This window comes from Protopterus annectens, chromosome 2.part0 (assembly GCF_019279795.1).
Source record: "Protopterus annectens isolate FY-2018-M chromosome 2.part0, PAN1.0, whole genome shotgun sequence".
NCBI classification, from domain to species: domain Eukaryota; kingdom Metazoa; phylum Chordata; order Ceratodontiformes; family Protopteridae; genus Protopterus; species Protopterus annectens.
Window position 1 is genome coordinate 605,826,597 of NC_056728.1, and position 25,550 is coordinate 605,852,146.

The 25,550-nt window shown below is 38.3% G+C and overlaps 1 protein-coding gene across 1 annotated transcript in view; it reads right to left on the reverse strand.

Moving 5' to 3' along the window:
* Positions 1–25,550, reverse strand: part of LOC122792759 (phospholipid-transporting ATPase ABCA1-like) — a 2,266,772-nt gene that overhangs the window by 504,797 nt on the left and 1,736,425 nt on the right. The window contains exon 35 of the mRNA XM_044060333.1: positions 17,485–17,662. Within this exon, the coding sequence (XP_043916268.1) occupies positions 17,485–17,662 (178 nt within the window). The remainder of the gene's footprint in view (positions 1–17,484; positions 17,663–25,550) is intronic.

A 25,550-nucleotide genomic window follows, 5' to 3' on the forward strand; every position in this document is an offset into this window, starting at 1 on the left:
TAATTTTATATAATATACCTGATTATACTTTTATTTTTCTCTGTGGCTTCTCTGTTTTTCATTTTAGTCTCCAGTTTTGTCAGCTTATCGAAAAAAAATTAAATAAAAGTAAATTTTTTGTTGCATATATTAATGGAAAAAATTCTGTGCGACCGGACCTTCTTCCATTGGTATATACTCTAATTTTCAATGGTCACGCTGATTGGGCTGACCAATCAGCATGCTCATTTTTGAATATTAATGGCAGTCATTGTATAATAGGCATGTTTGGAGTTCTTACACAGAGTTGACTGTCATCAGCAACTCATATGAACCACAGAGATTACCAGTCTACGTCCCAGGCATTGAGAGTGCCATTGTTTGATAATGCTAGTTATTTCTAATAATGCATTTCACTAAAAATATAATTTATTTTATTTTATTAACCACTTAGGGGAACTTGTCCTGTTTGGAAAATGCTCAGGCATGACCCTGGCTGCAAGGACAAGGGTGAATAAATATACTGTATATGAACTTGCATAGTAATGATGATGCATAATTCTGGAGTTCATTAACTTTAAATGAATATCCAGGCACTGCTGTTGTACTTCACACCTGTACATTGCTGCACTGAGAGTAGGTATAACAGGCATACCAGGGAAAGGTTAAAAAGGTACATCTAATAGCTTGGCAGACTTCTTTATGGTTCTAACCAAGCACTAATTAAAGAACAAATACATTAAACTTAGAAAGAAGTAAGGATCAAAGGTACTGAATATTTTTATAGTGGCAACTGTAAAACACAAAGCTTTACCACTACACAGTATAAACCCATTACTGAATGATGATGTCATTGCCAAATTATGTGTATTCATACAAACTATTGTTTGTAAACCTGCAGTTGTCCTTTTCTATCTCAAGTGTAAATACTGGCTACTTAAGCTATTTGTTGTAAACCTACATTTTACTGCCTTTTTATATTGTTAAAGTTCAGAAATAAATAACAAAGAGTTTCACCTTTTAGTTTTGGGTCAACAGTAATCCTTCAGAATGTGAAAAGTACTTGTTTATTCCATTAACAGAGCTGGGAGACTGCCTACTAAAATTTTCAGATGAGTCTCAAAGGATAGAGAAAAATAACCACATTTATATATTTTTTCTTTTCAATTTCATACACGTAGAACTTTGATATAACATAGCTTTTAAATAATAAAATGTTTTAATATTTTATGTCCTCGTGATCCTTGCTTAAGAACACTTGACAATATACCTTTTAAAACATACACTATCCGTGCTTAGATTTATTGGCTTGCAACATTTAAACATTTGGTACCAGTACACACTATCTCATTGACAACCTTGCAAAGGTGCATCCCCCAGCCTGAGAAGGGTAGTGTTGATTAATCTGGTTTCCATGGATATCTAACACTTTTAAAAATAACATCACTTAAGTCCTTCAGCACCTACTTTGTTTTCAACTATCTCTCAGTGCAGAGAGAATACAATTTTAAGATATTTGAAATATAAAGCTACTACGTATGTGAAACTATATCTTGCATAATCTGTTTTCAGTTTTCCTTTGACATAAACATATTATAAACATTTTGTATGACTCATTTGTTAATATATATTTTGTTCCATAAATATCTAGAGTGTAAATAATTTGCATTTTGCAGTTCTAACTGGTATGAGAACTCTTGAAATCTGATGTACTCATAGCCGGCCTTAGGCATAGGTCAACTAGGCGGCCGCCTAGGGCGCCGCACTAGCAGGGGCACTTTTCCAGTATTTATTTAATGTAGGTAGACCAGGATGGGGGCACTGGGTGGTGTGGTGGGGGCACCATGGAGCCCTTTTGCCTAGGGCACCAGTTGACCTAAAGCCGCTCCTGGATGTACTGAACTGTTGTCCTTATGTGCTCAGGTCATTACTAAAGATAGTCTGGTGAACAGCCCACCAACCTGATTATCATATGTCAGTCAATAAATGAATACATAATATGGACTAATCTTCTACCATATTTTCTTTCGGGTTATATTCCTCTCAGTATATATGACTAACCATACAGATATTATGTCAAATTGGTAATGAACATCAAAGCTATGATTAAATATTAAAATGCAAAAGAAAAAATGCCAGTGCTGTGGTAAACTGAGTCACCACAATTGTTCAATAATACACGCAGTACAATTAATTTATTCCAATGCCTAGACAATGCACCTATCTCCTCTGTCAGGTGATCATGTACTGTGGAATTCCCTGCTCCACTGCAAAACATAATGAGCACAGAATTCCCATGACAGATGAGTACAGAGACTCAGTAAAGACAGATGGCTTCCTGCAGTATGGAACTTATGGGTGGTGCAACCGCAGATTATTATATTTATATCTGCACTGCTCTTTGGAGAGACTGATGTCAGTAACATCACTCAATGCATCCATTTTGTTTAAGGATCTTCAAAATTCCCAATTTCTCAGTGGGCAGCCCCTGTACTGTATGTGCAGCAGGTATAAAAACATCTTGCACTCCTTGTAGGACTATACAGGATTTTTGCAAGACTTGGATCCTGCTGGGGCCATGTTTCCTGCCAGATCAAGTCCAAGAGCAAAAATTGTGAGCTGGAAAACATGGCTGCATATCACAAAGAACACATGATGTTCATTGTTGGGTGGAATGACAGCATGATGGCTGTGATATGCATGATTAATAGCATAAGGAAAGATGACAACAGCTCAGCCAGGCTCAGTAGGTGCACAAACATCATATGTGACCTTTATGTCCAAGCATGACCATGATGGAGAGCGGGACAGGATGGTGACCCTGATAATTAGTGTGATGTAAATCTTTAGTAGTCTGTCTGGGCTTGATAGGAGCATACATCTTATATGACCTCAGTGCCTGTGCATAAGCTATACCTGCAGCACAAAATAAGGGAGATAATGCACTGTGTTATTGGTACACTTCACAGACAATAATAGCTGCACTACAACCACCATTTTAGGGTGATAAAAATATAGTTGCCATTTTCTGAATAACTGCATACAGAGAGTAATTTAGAGAATCTGAGGAAAGTGCATATCAGAGTGTACTGCAATATATTTAGAAAATGAAAGCTGGCAAGATTCATGGTAATAGATTCCAGTATTGCAGTCAATGCTAAAGGAGGCATAACCACAACAGACAATGTCACAAAGTCATGCATTATGAATGTGCTCGTGTATATGTATATGTTTGTGGCGAAACTTTGCTGGGTATGACAGAGTCTGACAGATTGGTGGAAAATAGACTGACAAGAAAAAGGGATCAGGTAGATAGATTGCATTGCTGAGTGTGTGGGGGTGTTCATTCCATCAGGGCACAAGAAACAGGTAGGACAGGTTGATGTCCTCTTGGGTGGTCTTCAACTACAGTGGGCGTAGGGAACCAGCAAAACAGACCACAGTCCTGGAGTGAGTGCTTTATTCACACTGGGCACAGAGAACCAGCAGGACAGGTTGAAGTCCTCTGGGGTAGGAACTCAACTACACTGGGCACAGGGAACAAGAAAAACAGGCCACAGTCTAGGAGTGGATATTTCATCCACCTTATGCACATGGAACATGCAGGACAGGTACTGGTCTTGTGGATGGGGGCAGTCATATAGCTAGGACACTGGGAACATTTAGTACATATTGCAGTCCTGTGAGTGCAGTGCATCCAAGCAGAGCACTGTCTCAGTCACAACCTATGTTACAGTCTATGCATTGTTGTATATTCACATAGACAGAAGGGTAGACAATTAGAAATTCCAATCCTCCAGCATACTGGGCACACAGTGTCCTATTGGCACAGGTATCAGGTACACCACATGTGCTGCACAGGCCAGATGTGTTATAATATGAGGCAGTGTCAAAACAGTTACCTAGTAATAGTGCACTGGGTAGGGCCCACCATGCAGTTGTCAGGGACAATGAGGAAGTATGTGTTGGTTGACAGGGAAGGACCTGCCTACCTACCTATACTGATCCACATATGCAAACAACAGTGTTCATGACTGATCATTGGGACTGAAAGAATGGTCTCACAGAGAAAATGTCACCATACAGGAGAGTGAAGTGCTACTGCAAGCCCAACACACATATGGCAGGAATATCCTGGACAGGAGTCAACTACTTAAGCCTTTTTTGGGATGAGATGTGTCAATGACTACTGCAACCACAATCCAGTGGTTGATCCAAATAGGATGTTGATACACCTCCATCTCAGGGTCACCAGCATGATCCTACATGGTAAGAGTAAAGCTCAGGAAATAGTTAGGGTTCAGGTTGATCACGAGGGTGGACACCAAGCACACTGGCAGGTCATGGGCACAGAGAAACTTTTGGTATTCTTTACTGCTGACATTGAGATAATCCTCATACCCTGTGGTGGACTGGATATGGGAGCTGGTCTGGTAATGATTTTATGAGTGTCTGTAGGGAATGACCCAGCTGAGTAGTGGCACCTGTCATTCCTACTGCATAATGCATATCACCCCTACCACGTCATCGCTGCTGCAATCAATAACCTGTACACCAAAGGTACAAATGTTCAAGTATCCAAAGGGAATGCCCCATATGAGCAGTGAGATAAGCCACTACTGCAGGACATTTCCTAGCAGCACTACAGCATGATTTACTGAAAATTATACATCAACATTTCTGTCACAAAGGGGCATTAAGGCAGCAATGAAGCAACCAGCACCACAGGGTATGTGTGTGCCTATAAGGTGTGTATATTCTTTTCATGCAGCAGTCTGTGTGATACAAGATAGACAGCATTACATGTATGCACTGGCTCTAACTATGATGCATTATCTATATGTATCATTTGGTACCATTTGGAGAGGATCCATCATGACAGGTTGTCACATGCCTGATGTTAGCACATCTTTAAACTGATGATGATGACACCATGCACCTGATACAGTCACACAGTGGCACTGTCAGAAATTGTAGCATTGGAGGCACATTCCCTTACCAACAGCTATATGGACTACAGAAGTAAAAGGTGAACTCCCAGCTTCTCCTGTATTTAGTATAACTCATCCTTTCTGTGTCAGCCCCATACATAGTCAGCACAATCACAGATGACATCAGACAGCCACAATGCTTTTGAGGTGTACACATATGTTACTGAGGAGAAGTGTGTGATTGACCATTGGGGCTCTGAAGCTTGAACATTCACTGACCTGGATCTTACCACTTGCATCAATCAATGGATGTGCAAGACAGTGATCCAGGTGCAGGCAGCCACTAATCAGACAATTTCAGAGCTGATCAGTGTGTTGCATACCATCCTTGAAGACCATTAACCATTTCAGGGACAGCAGGTCATTAAACAATGATGTCAGAGTTACATTGCATATATGGTCTAGGGTACAGTCATCTGTTGAAGGCAGTGGCATTCCACTTGGCATTCGTTATTGCAAACATGAGGGTGCGGGAACCTTGTTGCCATAGTCATAATATGGAACAGGTGTGCAATCGGTGTGTAAAGGAGTTAGCACAGAAAGCAAATAATATTCTCAAGACAGACACACTTTCCACACTGCCAATGGCTGCCTCCACCCCTAGATATGGATTCTTACATGTGTGTGGCTGATTCTCATCCAGCTCTACTGTGACCTTCATTCATGTCTGTGAATGCTGACCTGGATGCGTCTGATGCTCATCTCACTCCACTGTGGCATAAATCCCCGGGCATGGGCACTCACATGATTGTGGACGACACTCATTTGTCTCTGCTGCTGCCAACCAACCAGGCAGCCCACACAAGGTCTGGCAGTTCAATACCAGCCCATTACCATGTAGCTTTGCCAAAGTTAATACCTACTTATTTCTAAATGTAGAATAAGGAATGCAATTAATCAGCCAGAACAACACAGTGACATGCTCACATTTTTACCTGATTTGTTTCTCCATCCCCTGGTTCATCTACCTTCAGACATGCCACTGCACAGCTACATGGCACACCCAGACAGAGTTCCAACCTAGAAGGTCTATCCTATAACTGGAGGAAATGATCCTTGACATCCCTCCACCATGTGCATGTACATCCCAGGCAACAACAATAATCCTTCCATGTATGTCAGCATTTGTAGTCACTGACACTGTGTCCCCCTGTCTTGTACAAATAATGAGTACTGTTCCCAGTGCACCCCTCTGGGGTATGTGAGTATGGTAAAATTTGATGCGTCATGGTTTTCAGTAAATTCACTACTGAATGCATCAGTTCTGTTCTGTGTTTGTCTTGTATCAGTCTACAGCTGTGGCATGATTTATTCATTAGCATCCACCTCTCCTGAATGCCTGCTGCAGTCAGATCCTCTACCAATTCTTCACTTGGCACCTCTTCTGTTGCAGGCACAGATATGCTACAAGCCACCAATGCTAAATGCCACCAATGCTATAAGTCACCAGTTCTACAAGCCACAGGTGTTTTTCTGTTCAGTAGCATCACATTATACCAAAAACCACAGCCATTTTGCTGTAGATGTCTATATTATACTGCTTCTTATTGCAGGATATAGCCAGGTTGCAGAGGTTGGTCAATGGCAGTCTAAATACAAATTCAGTAATTTTGTATGTCTTTGATAGTGCAGTATTGCACACTATCTCTACTGCAGTCTGCAGGTTGCAGATGAGGGTAGTCAGCCCAGCCCCAGGGGATATCCAGCATCATCTGCAACACACAGCAGCAAACACCAATATGAGTGTTTTGTTATCTGTGTTCATGGGGAAGGGCCTTTGTGGCCTCTAAAGTTAGCAATGTGTGCACCTACCAACTAGATGACCAAGAGGAAAGCCAGTCCACATGACCTGCTAGTAAGGCTGCATATGTGTCAAGTGTGAGGATCACAGAAACTGACTGGATGCTGTATAGAAACTTAGTATATATAATACCCACAGTACCATACACCACTTGGCAGCTGATGGAGGGAAAGCCCCTTCTTGTTGATATGATGGATCTCACAGAAGATGTCGGGAGTCGGTAATTTGGATGCAGTCAATAGCCTTCAGGACATCAAGGAAATGGGCAAGATCATAGAATGACCAAGTAGTGGTTAATCTGTCCTCAGACGTCTGAGGAATCCATATATATTATTCCAAATCTATCTATTTAGATAGATACACCAGTATCGCATCAAGGAAATGGTATAGAATTTGCAAGGCCAAGGCATTCAAAAGTCATAACATGTAAATTGCCAGATGCTTAAAGATCCCCTTGGCAAGGATGCTTATTACTGCACAAACCTTGTGTCAACTGGGAAAGGCAGTTCTTACAAACTGCTTGAGGGGGTTTTCATGATATAATGGTTAAAATGTTTACCACACAGTCACAGGGTACAGCGTTTAACTCTCATATTTGAAAGAGAAATTGGGTAGGCTTAACATTGCCTACAAGGGCATTACTTCTAGTACTTAACTATGAACCTGTGTGAAGACAACACATTTTTACTAGCTTCTGTATGATGTCTCTGGCCACACAGTAGCAGTTGACTAAGTCACAGTCATGGAGTTGATGGCATCTCAGCTGCAGATTAGATGGACTTTTCTGTGACATGGTGGATTTATGCAGTTAATATCATTGACACCTGCTCTAAAGACAGCCACTAGACCCTGCTGACCAGTTACAGTAAATACTCCTGCATCTTAGTGTGAGTGATGCACCTGTTCACTGAAAAATGGTGGTGCACAATAAACTGATGACTGTGGTTTAGGGTACAGTTTGTGTATGTTTCTCAATCAGCCCGTCATGTTTGATTTCATTATTAGCATTTGCAATGCTTCTCATTACCTTGCTGGTACTCATTTGCATGCCACTATTTGTTCATTTGCATTTGATGCATTCCACATTTTTTCCACTAGCTCAGTCATACTACATGCACCCTCCTTGTGCATTGCTACTCACCACATTATTTAATTTAAATCATGCACTATTTATGAATACCTCCAATAAACTCTGATATTTTTTCAGATTTACTTCAGATTTGTACCACAGAAGAAGTAACAGACTATCTGTCCACTGAATAATACCGTTCAGCAGAATGTGCTTTTACGAATGTCAGTTTGAAAGTTTCTAGAAAATTATGAAAACTGCTATGTGAATCTTATTAAAAACAGAAAACATATTCATTTTAGATGTCATGAGTAAACATAGAATGCAGGCCTTGCCTTACTGATTTTTGAATGATATAATGGAGTTTGAAGGCCACAAAAGAATAAAGAAAGGTAAGGCAGATTAAGAATTACTTTGGAGGATAAAGCATGAGAAGGCCAAACAGGTTACCATTATACAAAGGCATATTTTCTTAATATGTTAACCAAATGGTTCAATAGCCTTATGTAGCTTAGAGGCAATGGTTTCTGTGTCCACAGACTCCTTACATGAGCATGAGAGAGAGGTAGAGGGAAAGGGCTGCTGCACCCCTCCATTACCTCCAGGCCTGAGCTTGTACACAGTCTTGGGAGAGAGTGACATCAAATGCATGCCAGGTGTCTGGTGGGATGGAACAGATGCAAGAATGAGGTGAAGAAAAGGAAGAAGAAGAGGATGAGGAAGGTCACTTGTCCGCCTGTCTATCACCTAGTTCTTGTATAAGAATAGTAAAATATTTGTAAAACATAATGCTGCCTGAAAAAGGCATAATTGCTTTTTTTTATTTTGTTACTATATTTATAGGAAACCTGTTGCTGGGTAATACTGAAAAGACATACCACATTTTCTGTGCCTCCTTTAAAACAAAATAAATGACTTTTTTGTGAGAAGCTATTATCATATCCAGAGGTACCGGCTATTACAGGTTGGCTTTTTTTTTTCATAGTTAAGGTGTGCTGAATTGCCACTGCAGTTCTGTTTCCTGTACTTTTACAATCACACAGTATGGACAATGGGGCAGGATTGTTTTTCAATATAGGTGGCCTTTGCCATTTTCTCCAGTGTTGTGTAACTTTTGAAGTTTGGTGGGGTACAGAAGTGTTTGCGCTGAAGAAAACAGTTTTTCAAGTTCGCATGAAATTCCCATTTTAATGTAAAAATGCAATTACATCAAAATATGTGTCTCTCAAAGGCAGTACTAGAAAGAGGCTTTCACTGTCCAGTGGAGGCATCAGACTACACTACCAATGGGTGCAGTCCTCTATATATTTAATGCATAACCTATAAGTCATAAGGTCTGACCTAGAGTGAACCAATGATCCGGTCCTACATGCGATTAACCAATCCTATGAATCCTGTGGACATTTAAAGGATAGAAGACTTCAGTTGTATGTTCCTTTGTTCCATGTCTCAGAAGACCAGACTAAGATACCAGGTTGAAATACTTCTGGCTCTAGGCAATCAAAAAGATTTGGGAGAAGAGCAAACCGAGACACTAAAATGGGAAACACCCAAAGGTGGGAGCTGGGAAAATGCTTCTTTAAGTCCACTTTTCTTTGTCAATAACTAAGGCAACCAGTGCTTCAAAACAGACCAGAACAATATTTTGAAACATGGATTTACCTGCAGAAGGATTAGACATAGATCTACACCCACCACAAAGTTTTGCTCCTTGTAGTGATTGGCTAACATATGCCAAGCAATTAGCAGTACCCTGCATCCAGTCTCCACCTCGTAAAATCTCAACTCCTGCCATAATTTCTATAGTAAGGAAGACCAACAGGTTTTTCTGCAATGTCACTGAGTAACATAGAGTTTATGCTTTGGCACTTGCCACATTGCTTGATGTCATGAACTCTCAGTTAGCAAACGCTATGCAAATGGAAGCCTTGATCATTAATGTAATTACCATATGAACACTTAATCCATTTGTAAAGTATCAGACTCGTGAACTCAACTGATGATTGGAGATACTGGACCCCACCCAGTTTGGGTTCATAAAGGGCCAATCTTATCTCCTGTGGGTGATAGAGAGTGTCTAAGAGTGCGAGTGTATGTGTGTGTGTGTGTGTGTGTGTGTGTGTGTGTGTGTGTGTGTGTGTGTCTGTGTGCGTGTGTGTGTGTGTGTCTGTCTGTATAAAAGTGAGTGTGTGAGTGCGCATGCACATAAGCATGTGTATGTGTATAATTTCACAAAAGCAATATAGGTTCTCGTGAGCATATAGCAATCGACAGCCATCTGGACTCTTACCAATGACCATTCCTTACAACTGATACTCATTTAGTATAACATTTCAGTTTTAGTCCACCTTTTAGCATTTGTTCCACTGCTGTGATTTGCCCTTTAGTAGCTACAACTTTTAATTTTCATTGGCTCAGTTGTAGAGCCAATGAGAGAGAAGGTCATCATTTTCAAAACAGAGTTAGTGAAATTACTGTAGAATTTGGTTGTATGGATATATTTAAAGGTTATGCTGACTGTAGGACACACAATTTAGTATATATTAGCAGTCTGTCAGAAATGTGAAGTATATTATGTGGGCAAAACCAATAATATGTTCAAGACAAGGATATTTCAGCATTTGTCAGATATTAAACATTGCAATTAACATAATGCATTGGCAGAACATGTAAAAATGAATATGGACCACATATTTTTATTCATGGCAATACAGGTGATTACTCCTAATGTCAGGGGTGGTAATTTTTTAATGATACGGAATGTGCTAAGACTAGATGGATTGTAAGATTAGGGGCAGATAAGCCACCAGGTATAAATGCTATTGTACCTTTAAAACCCATCCTCAAGAAAAGGAGGGTAAAATACTTAAAGCTGATTGGTTGTTATGTATTTTAAATATGGCATTTGTGATGTTTATTGTTATCTGATGAAGGGCAGGTAGCCTGAAAGCACTTATGGAAGATTTTATCTTTGGTTTTATTGAATAAAAGTTTTGACCAGCTCTACGTGGAGTTCTCTGCCTCATTGTATTTTCTGGGACCAACAGCACAGTGCAGCTCAAAAATTATACAAATACAAAGTTTGGTGTCGAGCAGCCTATGCTGTTCGTCTATTTTTCTAGCTGTATTGTGCTATTAGTCCAGTCAACAGCACAGAGTGATAAGAAAAAATAGTTCAATGACACAGAAAGTTGTGTTACTGTTTTTGTATTTTTTTAGATGAACTGTGTTGTTAGTTTGCTTAAAGAGACCAATATCACAGTTCAGCTAGAAAAGCAGACCGACCGCACAGTACTGCTATAAAAATGGACCAATAGCAGCTGTAGCTTTGTTCTGTTTTCTGTTTGCACTGTAGTATTGCTCTGTTCAGCACAGTGCAACTCGAAACTCTAAAAGCCAGCAATGGAAGGTGTTCCCGACTCATTGAAATCTAGCAATACTAATAAGCACCTTGTATAAAGCTTGGGTGTCTGTAGAAGCTAGCAGAGAAGAATGAGAGTGAATGACCGTTATCGGTCCATACCAGTAATGACCAGCCTGGTCCATGGTAGCATAGTATGCCTATATGCTATGATTTAAAACATGATGCAATAGAGGAGTCTGATCTGGAGATTGAGGCTGAATTCTCTGCAGAGTAGGACATTCCTCCCTGACCTTCAGGACACACTTGCCTGAAACAACCATTTGACAATGACAGAAATGAAAATTCAGACTTTCTGGTAGAATTAAGAGACTGCCAGGGTGGGAAGGGATGGCAAGGCCCTTGAAGTAATCATTCTGACATATTTCTTTTTGGAGCTTCCTTTTCATTGTTTCTTAATCGTCTGTTTCCTAGCATTCTGCTAAGACTGTTTATTTTGCTTTTAACCAAAGCAGGACAAGGGAGTAAAAAATCTCTTGGAGAATTTAGAGAAAGATGGTGAAAAATCTGCCAGATTCCCTGAATCAGCTTCTCTCTCTTATCACACAGTTGATAAGCTCTGCAGTAAAGGTTTCAAAAATTAAATCCAAAAAATAATTCAAAATCTTATTTTTGATATCTTCTGGGAAGTTATTTATTTGAGATTTGTTGACTGGGATAGTTCAACTGAGCTATTGTTCCTTTTCAGTAGAGTCCAGAGAAGAAAAGCTCCACAGTACAAATAAACAAAATGTGTATAACTAAAGTAAAAAAAAATGAAATAATTAAGTAACAGCCATTGCAGTACAAGTAAGAGAAACCAGCTACAGAGACATTAATACCATGCAGTAAGTACAGAAACTGGTAATAACAAGATACTGGTAATAACATGTTTGGATTGTCATCAGTGGACAACTGTACAATGCAAAGGCAGTTTGTCTTTTTATTTACAGGAGGTGTAAATATTTATTAGCCATACTGCATATAGGATGCAGGTAGCAGGTTACCAGGACTAACAAGAGAAGGATCATGGACAGTAGTAAGAGGCTGTCATGTCATAAGAGAAGGTTACTTTCTATAAGATAATTAGAGGAAAGGGAGGAATGGAGAGCAATAAGGGGGAGGAAGGATGGGGTACAAGTGGAGTGAGTACAGTGACAAGTGCAAGTGTTGTTTGATTAGTTTTTAAGAGCTTTCTTGAGTTCATGGACCTGGATTTCTGAGGGTCATGAGAAGCTTGTTCCATGATAGAGCAGGAGAATTGATGTAGAACTTCTGGCCAATAGATTTTTTTGGAGTTTTTGAATCTGTAAGAGACATTGGTCTGAGCTTCTGAGAGGTCGAGGGGAGGTACAGCGGCAGACAAGTGATGTTAGGGCAAGATGAGGGGGAGCTTTTTCAGGATAGAATGAATGAAGAGTGGTTGAGTAAGCAAGAGTTGGTGAGGAAACTCTAGCTAACTGAGTGTCCTGAGAAAGTGACAGTGGTGAGATTTAGAAGGCAGATTAACAGCAAATATAGCAACTTTGTTGAAGGTGGTTTTGACTATGGAAAGTAGTGAGGACTGTAAGTTTGTTAAGATTTGTGAGCTTGTAGAACAGTTTAGGGAGAAGATATGTTTGGACAAGTGAGATTCTGGAGTCTGGTGTGAGGACCCTTTTGTTTCTATACAGCAGTCTGAGCTGTTGGTGGGGTATTTTGATACAGTGAAGTACATGAAGGTCAAATTTAAGCTGGTCATCTATGATTGCTCCAAAGAACTTAATGTGGGTTTCAGCTTTGATAGTTTTTTTAAGGGAAAAGATAGTAAATGAGGATTTGAGGTGGGAGAGGGAATTTGGAAGTAAGAGTATAAGTTTTGTCTTTTCGGGGTTAAGTATGAGTTGGTTATTAGTAAGCCATGTTTCAGTAAGGTTGAAAGATTTTTGTGTCAGGGTGAGGAGGTCAAAGGAGTTGTAAGCGACAGAGATGATAGTGAAGTCATCCGTGTGTCCACGTACTGTATGAGGGATGACTTAGGACAGGATGTATAAAGTTGGTTAGTGAATATATTAAAAAGAAGGGGGCCTAGAACTGAGCCTTGTGGGAGTCCATTTTGATAGGGAAAAAGGGAGAAAGAGCAGAGAGACATTTGACGGATTGCTGTCTGTCTGTGAGACAGCTGGTAAACCAAAAGATAGTTGAATGAGGAGAGGTTAAGTTGAGAAAGTTTGGAGAGGAGGATGGGGTGAGACACAGTGTCAAAGGCTTTGGAAAGGTCTAGAAAGGGACAGGACACTAGCTTGTTATTGTCTCTGGCTATGGAAATGGAGTGAGTAATGAAAATGAGAGTCTGTAGTGGTGCTGTGGTAGGGATGAAAGCCATGCTGGATAGGGGTGATCAGGTTTTCTTGAGTGGGATAAGCCATGATTTGTTTATGAACACAGTGTTCAAGAATTTTAGAGAGGGGAAAAAGTATGGCAATAGGTTGATAATTAGAGATTTCTATGGAGTTTCCACCTTTGTGGATAGGTATGGTATAGAATTGTTTCCAGAGAGTAGGGACAGGGGATTCACTAACTGAGTGGTTTATGAGGATGGAGACAAGATCAGAAACCTTAACAAAAATAGATGGAAGGTTATCTGCAGATGGGGAGCACAGTTTAATCTTAAGAAGGAGATTTTGTATGTAGCTTGTAGGGAAAGGATTTAGTGAGAAGGGGTTCTTTTGAAGTGGAGGGTCGTAGGAAGTGAGGGATTGGTTGGGTTGGAAATCTGCATAAGTTTGCTGATGGTATCAATGAAGTATGAATTGAAAATGGACGCAGTTTCTTGGGGTGTGTTATTTGGGCAGGGGCTGGGAGTTTAGGGATTCCCTGGTTGGAGAAATTTGTTGATAGTATTCCAGAATTAGGGGGAGGGTTCTGGGTTCGTAGTTTGGAGTGTGTAGAAGTTCTTTTTATCAATGTTTATGTGTTTTTGGCCAGATTGTAGAGTTCCCTATATTTTTGGTAGTATGTTAGAGAATTGGTCTTAGTGCACCTTTTCCAGGCAGAATCCCTGTTATGTAAAAGAGACTGAGTAGGGTTGGTGTGGATTTGACTCTTCTAGTTCTGGGACGGGCAAGAGAGTTAAGTGTGTTTAGAAAGATAGAGTTGAATTACAAACCAGCTTCATCAAGAGGTAGGAATAAAAGGATGGGCCAGTCTATACAGGTGAGAGAATTATTAAATGTATTAGGATTGAAGTTTGTAAGCCTATGACATTCTTTAATTTTGTGAGGTCTAGATAGGTGGGGGTGAGGGTGGTGGGGGGGTCTTTGGCACAATCTGGGGAGTGGTCAATAATGAAATCAGGTAGGGATTCAGGGTGGTGATAGAGGTTAGGATTAAAGACAAGAATCCAGCCAAGGATAGAACTAGTATTGGTGGGTTTATAATGAAAAGTGGGAGAAGAGATAAGTTGGGAGTATCCATATAGGTTTATTCTTGTTGTAGTGGAATTAGAGGTGGGGTAGTCAAAAGATATTAACATTACCTAATAAAATGGATTTATTAGGTATTTTATCAGACAACCAGTAGAGAATCTGTTCTGATAAGGATATATTCTCTCCAGGGGGGTATGTAAATGGTGACTATAATTAGGGTTTTATGGTCATCAAGTTTGCAATTGGTGATACTTAGTTCAGCTGGGTGAAATGGGGGGTTAGTTAGGGTGGATACGGTTAGGGGGTCTGAGGACATTGTGACAATGCCTCCACCTTTTTTATGTGTTTGGTCAAGGAGTAGAATGTTATGAAAAAACAGGCAAGACAAACCTATTTAATACAATACCTGTGGCAGCAGCCTTGAAGTAGCAGATATGGAGTCATAAATGCATTTCAAACAATGAGTAGTGACTTGAGATATAGAAGAAACCAGAAAATACAATGCAAAAGTATAAAAAGCGGCTTCCTTCAAAATGAGAGGATAAAATTCTTTCTTAATAAAACGTACTTCGTAAAAGCATTCAAAAAAGTCACAGGCCAAAACCAGAAAATACAATGCAGGTTTTCCCTCACAAGAAGAAGCTAAAGCATTCCTCATACTTTCACAGTTAGTCAGAATAAATTTCAACATATCAGACTGACAGATTAAAATTATGAAAATCAAAGATGCAGAAGCTTCCACTTTTTCCCCAAACTTATCAGAAACCTTGCTATCTTTATCAAAGGATATTGCTTGGAGTTAACAAAATGTTTAGCAGCAGGTGGATTCATTAAAGCTACAGTTGTGGGGTCCTGTCTGAGATTAGTGTATAAAACCATAAAAGAGTAAAGCACTTTATACAGTCTTTCTGCTTTTTAGGGTCAGCAGACTGAGTTTAAGAGAACCCACAGGCTGTGACATCAACATCCTCCTAGGCTGATAGCAATGGAGGAATAGGTGAAGGTTTTGAAAGCTTTATTTGCAACAAACTGTAATAATTTCTAAGTGACCCTGATGTTCTCCCACTGAAAGCATTAATTCATCCTGGAAATAGTCTCAGAAAAAGAAAATCCTTTACAGGGAGAATCAAATAACACTTTCCTCAGAGTCTGAATCAGAATTCTGAGGAGAAAAAAATGTTTCTGCCTCTTCCCAATTACCAAAAGATTCAACATTTTCTCCCTCCTCAGGGAAAGAGATATCCCTTTTCCTATTGCCAGAAACCACTTTATAAGAAGGGTCTAGAGCCTTTACAAGAAGCTGGCTAAGCCCGGAAAATAACTCCTGTCTAAAGAAACATGTTGATTTCTGGTTTTTGACAAAAATTCTAAAGAAACAGACCTAAAACTGCAACTACAGCTTTCCTAGGAAAGAGTACTACATTCTCACTAAGCAGAAGCACACATCCTGCCCCTTCTCTCAATACAGACACAAGTGCTGCTCTCTCGTCCACTGAAGGGAACCCAACAGCTGCAGATTCATCTATTTGTGACTGAGGAGAAATTCTTGCCAGGTCTTGTGACAAAATCTGCTTTAACAATGTGTTTTCTTTTTATGGATAAAAGAAGACCGAACCAAGTGGCCAGTAAAATTTGCAACTATGTAAAAGTAAAATTTTTAAGGTGAAAACACAGTAATAAGTTCTTCAGTATACCTTGCCATCCCCAAAAGTAAAATAAATATAGCCTTTCCTCAAAAAAGTAGTTTTAAACACTTTTAAATAACATTTAAGCTGTCAATTAAAAAAGTACTCTCCCATTTATAAGTGTATAGAAGTTGTAAGACAGTCAATAAAAAGAATTTTCCCTAGTTCAAAAGGACTTTTGTAACCTATAAAGTAATACTAAACAACAAAAAAAGTAGATGTGGAAGGTTGTTTCTCAAATGGAACTTATCTGGTCAACAATGGAACAGCCTTAGCCAACCATCAAGCCTTGACAGCCCACAGAGGGAATCAAAAAAGCTTAGAAGGGCTTGGCACCCAAACCTTACTTTTAGTTAGCTCAGCTCCAGATGACTAATGGTTTGGGTGTGTAGAAGATAATCTGACCTTTAGAAGTGGGCCAGCTGTTGTATTTTATGTAGGATACCCATATAGTTATGACTACTACAGCAGTGATCAATATGATAAACAAATGCAAATTATTTAAGTAAATCTTACGTAATGCTGTCTATTTATATAGTCTAAGGTTAAACTAAAGCCATCATATGTTATTATTTGAGATATATGTAGTCCAGATCCTAAATTGTCAGCTGTCTGATGTACAAGAAACATCTGCAGCTAAGATCAGCTAATTATTTTGAATGAGCCTATTATATTTTTTTCAGCTAGCACTGATATAACTAACAGCAAGTGAATAAAACTTCATTTGGAAATTGTGAAAAAGGTAATATGTAATGAAATACCTATTAAATCCACAGAAGGCTTGACACATACTTTTGAAATTTAGACGATTAGTCTCATAATTTAGATTCTGATGAGCAGATTGTACAGAATTGTTACATGTAGTTGAAAGCCAGAAGAAAAGTCTGTAAAAGCAGTTATAATGTGTCACTGGTAGTCTTATATAAATTGTGTCTGCTGTCAGATTTCCTGACACAAACCAACAAAAGCATAGCTTTTATTTCTACTGATAATATGTATATTTCTAGAAAACTGTTTAAGTACTATTGCTACTTTCCAGGCATATCCCTTAATAAAGCTACCAAAAAATGTTTTTTTTCTACTACAGCTGGTACCTCTACATTCAACACAAGGTTATTCTAATACAAAAGATGCATGTTTTACTCCACTTACCATATCCCAGGCAAAATTGGCTAACCAGTAAACCACTGGATTCACACCACTGACAAACTGCAGATGTTTGGCCTTTGTGATCCTCTCCTGGATGAGAAACAGCACAAAGCTTGCTGGGATGAAGGACATGGCAAATATTACACATATAGCAACAATGACATCAGTGAAGGACGAACCTCTGTAAGAACAGTAAAATAATAGTTGTAAATGTATTCTATACAACTGTTTATTTATAAAGTGTTTTTTTCACAGATGGATTTACTTAGAAAAAATATCACAGATATATAAAACATCTAGTAGCATCTCTCTTCTAATATATGAATTTACTGTAGAAATAAATGTAATGAAAAAAGAAATAATACAAAGAAGTCAACTAAACCTCTCTTATCTGTAATTTTATTGTGGCTTTTCTGTTCTTAGACATAACTCATAGCTCCACTAAGAAAGAAATACTCTGTAATAACTAATATGATTTAATCAGATTTATGTGAAATTAGTGCGTACATTACACAGAGACTGATTTAGTATACTAAATGAATAATGTTGTACTTGTTAAGAAGAAAAGAACATGCTTGTAACTCAGTATGATATAAGAGAATGGATAAACTTTTGTAACCACGTTGAATGTGAAGGGAGTACATATATTATTTCCTTCTTTGTTCTGCTCCATTTTCTGCTCTGTGCTTTTTACTATATGGCATTCATTTATACTTTCATTTTTGTTTAAAAAATATCTTCTCTTTGAGCCGCATAACTTTAATTGTAGAACAAGCTGTGTATTCTGATGTTGTTCTATTTCAACTTTTGGCTATGAAGACATACAAGCTGGCTAACACATGAAGGTTGGAAATAAGACTGTTTATGAAAAGTGACTGGGTGAACATATACTTAGAGATGTCCATCAAGTATCCTGGTTATAATGTTAAATTTATAGCAAAATCACACAAGTGTCTCCAGTCTAGTCTCCCTACTAATGAAGGTAGGCTTATGCAAAAAATAATGTAATAATAAGATATAGAAAAATAACTTTTTAAGATGAGATTCTGACAGATTGCCTTTTAAATGTGCAATTTTTCTCAGAAGCACTACAGAAAGAATGTAAATAATTCAACGTGGGAGGCACCTTGCATAAACCAGGTGAGTCAGAACCTCTTATCTTTGAAAATCTAAGCAGATATGCATTTCATAGGTTCATAGGTTCTTACTAGGCTATCGGCCCTAGGGCCTATACAAGCCTAGCCATAACAACTCCCTGGCTATTTCTTCCCACGGTATTTACTTCCCTGGACCATCTGAGGGGTGGTAGCCATACAAGGGATGCTGGCAGTAGATGAGCTTAGATCTTAGTATATCTATAAAAGAGGTGAATACATTAAAATTTTGACTGGACATCATTACCTTGTTAGGATAGGCATACAGTCAGTATTGCATGATCAGACACATCTAAAAGTTTAACAGCACAGTCTTTCCTGTTGATAAGCTTATTTATGGTTTAAGGCATCTTATGATGAGGCACTTTACATATGTGTATTGTAAAAGTCAAGGTATAGTTTATTTAATGCAATAATTGTTGCAGCATTCTGCACCACGAAAATCAAGAATACATTTAAAGTCAGAATATTATTTATTTGCCATATATTAGAAAGAAGTAGTTGCCAAAGCAGCATTTAAGCAAGTGGATTTAGTGCATTTAATATGTTTTGATTTCAGGTGTTGAATAAAAGGGAATTGATTATGAGGTCAAAAGAGAGGAAAGAAAATATTGGTTAGAACTTTAGCTGTGGGTTTTTTCAGTATCCTATCTGGAGTGAATCAGTCAGAAATAAGCCATTTTTGAATATTAAAATAATACATCTCTGAGTTCAGTTGGTTTACTGTTTAATGATTAGTTAAGTCTATCCTAGGAATTTATTAAAGGGCATTTTGATCTTGTACATTATGGCAATGGGATGGGGACAGCCATGCTAATCAACAAAGATGAGTGATTTTTTTTAATCACTCATTGTATAAATGCCTTCCTGAAGGTGTTTCGGGGAGAAAACATGCATGCCTAATTAGCATATGCCTCTCCTCCTTGGAATGCCACATTAGCATTTAGCATGGCTTTTCATGTTAGAGCACCATGCAGCACTATGTTAGGCCAGTTGCTGAATTAGAGAAATGTACCATGATGTGTGCACAGAGGTGAACACACTGTGATACCTTGAGGAATCCCAGTCTATAAAACAGTTTAATTTTTTTAGGCAATTTCTTATTTCCAAAGAAGTGTTGTTTCAGGCAACAGACTTAACAATGTTTCCTTACCTGACATCTCTACTTTTGTTTTTTGGTTACTAGCAATACAGCTACATTATTTGAGTGAGTCCTTCCAATATTTTGTGTTGTTTTTCAGATTATATTACTAATAATTGCTTAGTAAAACAGATCATTAATTTATGTGTAAGTCTGGGATTGTATTTAGATTTGCTTTGTTTGAAATCTATTAGATATGTTTATTTGTTTTTGACAGTCTTTTTATTTTACTTCTTTTACTTACTTTAACATTTTTCAAAGATTTATATATATATATATATATATATATATATATATATATATATATACACTGCAAAAATAAGTCGCTGCTGGCTTTAAATTATATAAAACTGTTTCATTTTAAGAATCTCTTTTATAGTTGTCCATGGAAGTATGTTGATTACACTGTCAACAGAGAGAAGTGCCATTCAGTTAAGCAGAGCAAAGATAAATATTTCCTTAGTGTTTACAAGATGTTTCCCTCAGTTCCTACTTACATATGTCTAACAGTAGTAAAAGATGTAATGTTTTCAAGAATGTTCAGTCACTTCCTGCAGGAGTCTTTTTTTCCCCATACTTCTTGATCATAATTTTTTAACTTTAAAATAACTATTCATTTGAATATTTATTTTACCCTTTGTAGAAATGCAGCTTTTTCAGGACATCTACCACTACCTATTTCACTCTTTGCTGAAGCCTATGTCCTGAATGACTTCCCTATGGAGACAAAGTCAACCTGATAAAATGTTTACATATCATCGTTTTTCTTGTTAAGGCCAGTACTTCACAGGCAATGTTTGCTAAACAGTTACTCAGCTTTTATAGTGGCACACTGAAAAAAGTGGAGAAGAAGCAGTGACAAATAATGTTACTCTCAAAGTAGGCTCAAACCCATGAGTACATAAGGGATTTTTTTTTTTCAGTTTTCTTCTTTGTGCTGTTTTTGGGTTAGATTCCATATGACTGCATTTCAGGTACCACACCACCACAAGCTTTCGCAGCTTACTTAAACATAGGTGATCATGAAAGAGGACCTACAACTTTTCCATGCAGTATATATTATAACAAATCCCACATGTTCTAAATGAATTCCAAAACAAATCTTGCAATGTCCATTCTGACATTTTGGGTAAGGCTAACTTGAGCAGCATACCAATGAAAATGTTTCTTTTTAAGTTATTATCATCAATGGGATATAATATTGCAGCTGTGAGGTCCACATGTATGACAGCAGTAGATCTTTATGCATCAAATTGTGAATGCTCATATGCCTGTGATAATGCTAGAAGCATACATGGAGAGCTATGATATCCACCAGCCGGAATCCTATATATGTTCAGGTATATTACACTTGGAAGTACACGTCACATGCCACCTGTTGATTCCCTGCCTTCGTACGGCTGACTTACTGGTGGTACATTTGGTGTGGGGCAGTTCATACTATGTTAGTGGCAATTCAGAGATCCTGGCATGTCAAGCATCATACTATCCCAGGGATGAGTAATATGATTCACTAAAATACAATGTTTTTGAACCTCTTTACCTGTTCTTGGTATAGTGTAGCAATTATGGTTTAAATTCCCAGAATAGTCCTCTTTTGTTCTGCTTTATAATGTGCCCCCTGTATATCAGTATATGGAGGACAAGATAGTAAAGGGAATAGAGAAGAGTTACATCACACTAGAGGGCCTCATCAGTGACACCACAACCCTTTCAAAATCTGGACCATAATACTACACCATTATTTCTTGTCCTTTATCTCATAGTGATATTCAGCAGCACTTTCAACTAAAAGAAGACAGCAGTCCTATCTTCTGCCTCTCAAGAAAAAACTTGCAAAACTGAACAACATCATTTAGTAAAACTGTTAAAAACAGGGAAAGTGAAATTAATACAGTCTACTGCCTCAGTGTAAAGTTTCTTAGGTTTGTCAGTACACATAAGGCCTGCTGCCCTTGTGGGACATTTTAAGCCTAGACTACTTGCCTTTCAAAGATGAAAATTATACTGTGTACTTTGCGTCTGTCAGATAAACATGTTAACTATTATACCAATCTCAGACCTCCCCGGTTGTTAGTTCTCTTCTTACACATGTCCTTTCTTGTGACTATCCATGTGGTCTTTTGATGGAGTTCTTGGTTTCTTCCTACATCCTAAAGGTAAGTCCATGGGTAAACTGACTATAGTCACAACTGGGCAAAGGTGTGCACTTTCCTGTGTGTATTTGTGAGCATGTACATATGTGTATGTTTGTGTGTGTGTGTGTGTGTGTGTGTGTGTGTGTGTGTGTTTGCATGTGTAATGCTTCCCTTTCCTACAACAGTAAATAGGATTAAGTGGGTTTTAGAAAATTATCTAATGTGACAGATTTCTTGATTTTTGTAAAAAATTGTTATGTATAGGACTGTTTTTATTCCTTCCAATGTTTAGTAAGAAATACATGCTTTTTTGTTAATTATCCACCTATCTGGTTGTGCAGCTGGCTATTTCCTCTTTTGATGATTCAAAATTTACCAGCAGTTAGTCAGCTGATGGGTTGATTTTTACTAGGCATGTAATCCTGAATTTACACCTGTTGCCTCAAATAATTTTTCACCTCGTGAAAGATTTATTGTCACATTGTCCTTTGAAGATATGATAAATATTTAGTAATAGATAACTACATGTTTTCTTAGCTACAACATTATGTCCATGTCACTTTACATCCTATTAGCAGCAGAGTATTAAAATGCATTAATGTATTCAAAAGTAGTAAACAATTTTAAGTGCCAGGTGTATGACCAGTGGTTTATTTCCCTTACTGTAGAAACACTATACTTCTTATGTAATATCAATTACTGATAACCACAAATAAATCCTTTGACACTGACCTACCTATTTGTCTTCTGTATTTCCCTCATCCTATGTGTTTTTTTGCTGTACTCCTGTCAATTATCTCGCTTGATTGGCCTCTTCTGACTACCCATGTTGAAGTCACTTTCTTTCCTGTCCTCCTCCTAATTTTCCTTAGGCTGACTTGTTTTCTCTCTTTCATTTGTACTCTTCTTTCCTGCCTCTGTCTGTCTGTCTTTTTCTTCCTCCTGTAAAACTCCATCATTATCTTGCATACCACATACTCTCTTTTACTGCAAAATGTCAAGAAAAATCCTGGACTCTCCTCCGAACACCCCACTCAGCCCTTTGTTGCTCTTCTTCTCCAGCCTGCATATTCCCTTTCTGCAGCCGCATCTTTCTACTCATAAAGGAACTTTCCTTTCCTTTCCAACTCTGTTTTGCTTGTATTGGCCTAGCCAGCCACTTCAGTCTATGTAACCTATTCTGATCTGTTCCTCTGCTTACAGAATTCTTGTGCTGTTCACTCATTTTTTTCCCTTCATTCAGTACTCTATTATATATCCTTTCTTCTGACATAATCATCCTCCTTCCTTTAGTACTACCCTCATGGTAAACTGAGTTTTCATGTATATTTACATTTTACTCTGTAAAATATCAACCTTCACTTTTAGTTGGAGGTTACAGCTGGTCTTCCTGAAGGACTTAACTTGTTTAAGCAGACTCATTACTTTTCATCTTTCTTTTTTGTTTTATTTGTCTCACATTGTGTGCTGTATAAAAACCTTTCTGTTACCATGAACAATAATATGATTTAGGGAAACACCTCTAACTAGGACACCAAAGTAGTAAAATCAGGAATAAACTACATAAAAGCATAGATGGATTTTTTTCAAGTTTCATAGTTTCATAAAAACAGTTCTTTCCTGTTAGAGTTAGAAATGTTATCGGTGGGATTTCCCTTCATATACCTATCTTCAAAGGGTAACCGGTCTTAAATTTATCCTGACAAACTTGTTTTGTCATTTATATCTCTTTCTGGTTGCTGAATGCTTTCTCATGTGCTAGAAATCTTAAAGGGAAGTATATCTGTTGAGGAAAATCTTATTTGTTTCAGAGTCTCGCATAACATTTTGTAATGGTAGAAATGTCAATGAAATTAATGTATCTTATAATGACTGTTTTATTAGTATATAGAATAAGTTGTGTTGTTTCCAAAACATTGTAAGGCCCTTAACAATTTGTCTATATGGATTGTGATGGGAAGAAAACTTCTTAACTACTTATATCATTAATTTAACCAACAATTTCAATGTGTCCTTGTCTGTGCAATTTAACATCCGAACAGCATTTTGTCTTTTCTACACTATAACTTGCCCCAGGATTTACTAATCTTCTGTGTAAGACTAGTTTAGTCTTACACAGAAATGCCAGTCTAAGAGTATGACAGCAGTGTGCCATGCATATTAATGAGGGTGTGCTGCCTCAACTCCAAAGCTTACACAGAGCGTGGACGAGTGTAGGGGGAATGTCGGACTGCCGAGCAGTGCAAATATCCATGCCCCTGCACTGACAAAACCCAAGAAATGTTGAGTTACATAAGTGAGTCCACTCACATGTGCACATTGTAAAACTACACTCCCCCATATGTTAAACCTTGTACAAATTAAAAAATTAAAAGAAATGTATTTTTTTTTTTGTTTTATTTCCGATATAGCTGCCAGTATTTGCACGTTTATGCGGGATTGCCCATTGCTTAGCTACAGTTAGCAGCTTAGACACCAAAGAGGATAATACGAAAAAAATGTGCAAATTAAGCGTGATAGCGTAGTGGTTAGAGCCTTCGCACAAAGAGGAGGCATTCCCGGTTTAAGTCCCACTACTGCACGTTCCATTTTGTGTTGGAAATCTGTATACAAAAATATTTCCTGACATTTATCATGTATAAGTTTTGTAAAAAGCATTCAAATGTTACATGTAGTAGTGAACAAATTTTATATATATATATATATATATATATATATATATATATATATATATATATATATATATATGAAGGTGAAATGGTTATGCATTCTGAGGCATGAGTAACTTATTTTTAAGCAATATAAAGCACTGCACAATTTAGCAGTATTTAGCATATTTAAAACCAATTGCTCATAGCTGAGCAGGGCATTAACAAGTGCAATGTCTTTGCACGTAGCTGCACACCATGCCAACCAGTGCAACTACAACATATTTGCGCGTAGCTGCGCACCGCGCTAACCAGCGCAACGTCAGGAGCATCGAGCAACATTGGGCAACATTGGGCAAAGTTGAGCAAAGTCGGCTAAACACGGCCACACCTCCTTTACTGTACCTTAACCATTCAGGTCTGGCCAGTAGGAAAATAAAAAGGAGTGACAGGGCTCAAACTCAGGATACTGTGCACTATACTCACAGTACATAACCACTAAGCCATGACAGCATATCATAACCATGCACTTTCAACAGACACATATCTATCAAAGGAATATTAAACATTGTTAACATCAGCTAAGCAGGTATGCCTACAGCTGAATTTTTTCAAAACTGGTCAATCGCAAATAAGTGTGGGAAATGAGGCATATTTAAGCTCCACAGGCGGGAATACTTGCCATAACTGGTTGTAGCTCCCTTCTGCAGTCAGCATGGCCGGTGTTGGAGAAGGCACTCGATTTTGAGTGCAACGCTGGGGCATTGAGGAGACCAAAGTAATGGTTTGGCTCATTGCCACAGTCATGAGGAAAGACTCCTGCGGGACCAGTACCAGGCCACCCAATATAAAACGAAGGCCTGGAGCAGTCTAGCTCATGATCTCACCAGTGCCACTAGCGTTCCTCAAACTGGTGAGCAGGTCAGGCACCATTACTCTGACCTGAAGCGACGTAAGGAGGATCAACTGGACCAGTGGATCCAGGAGT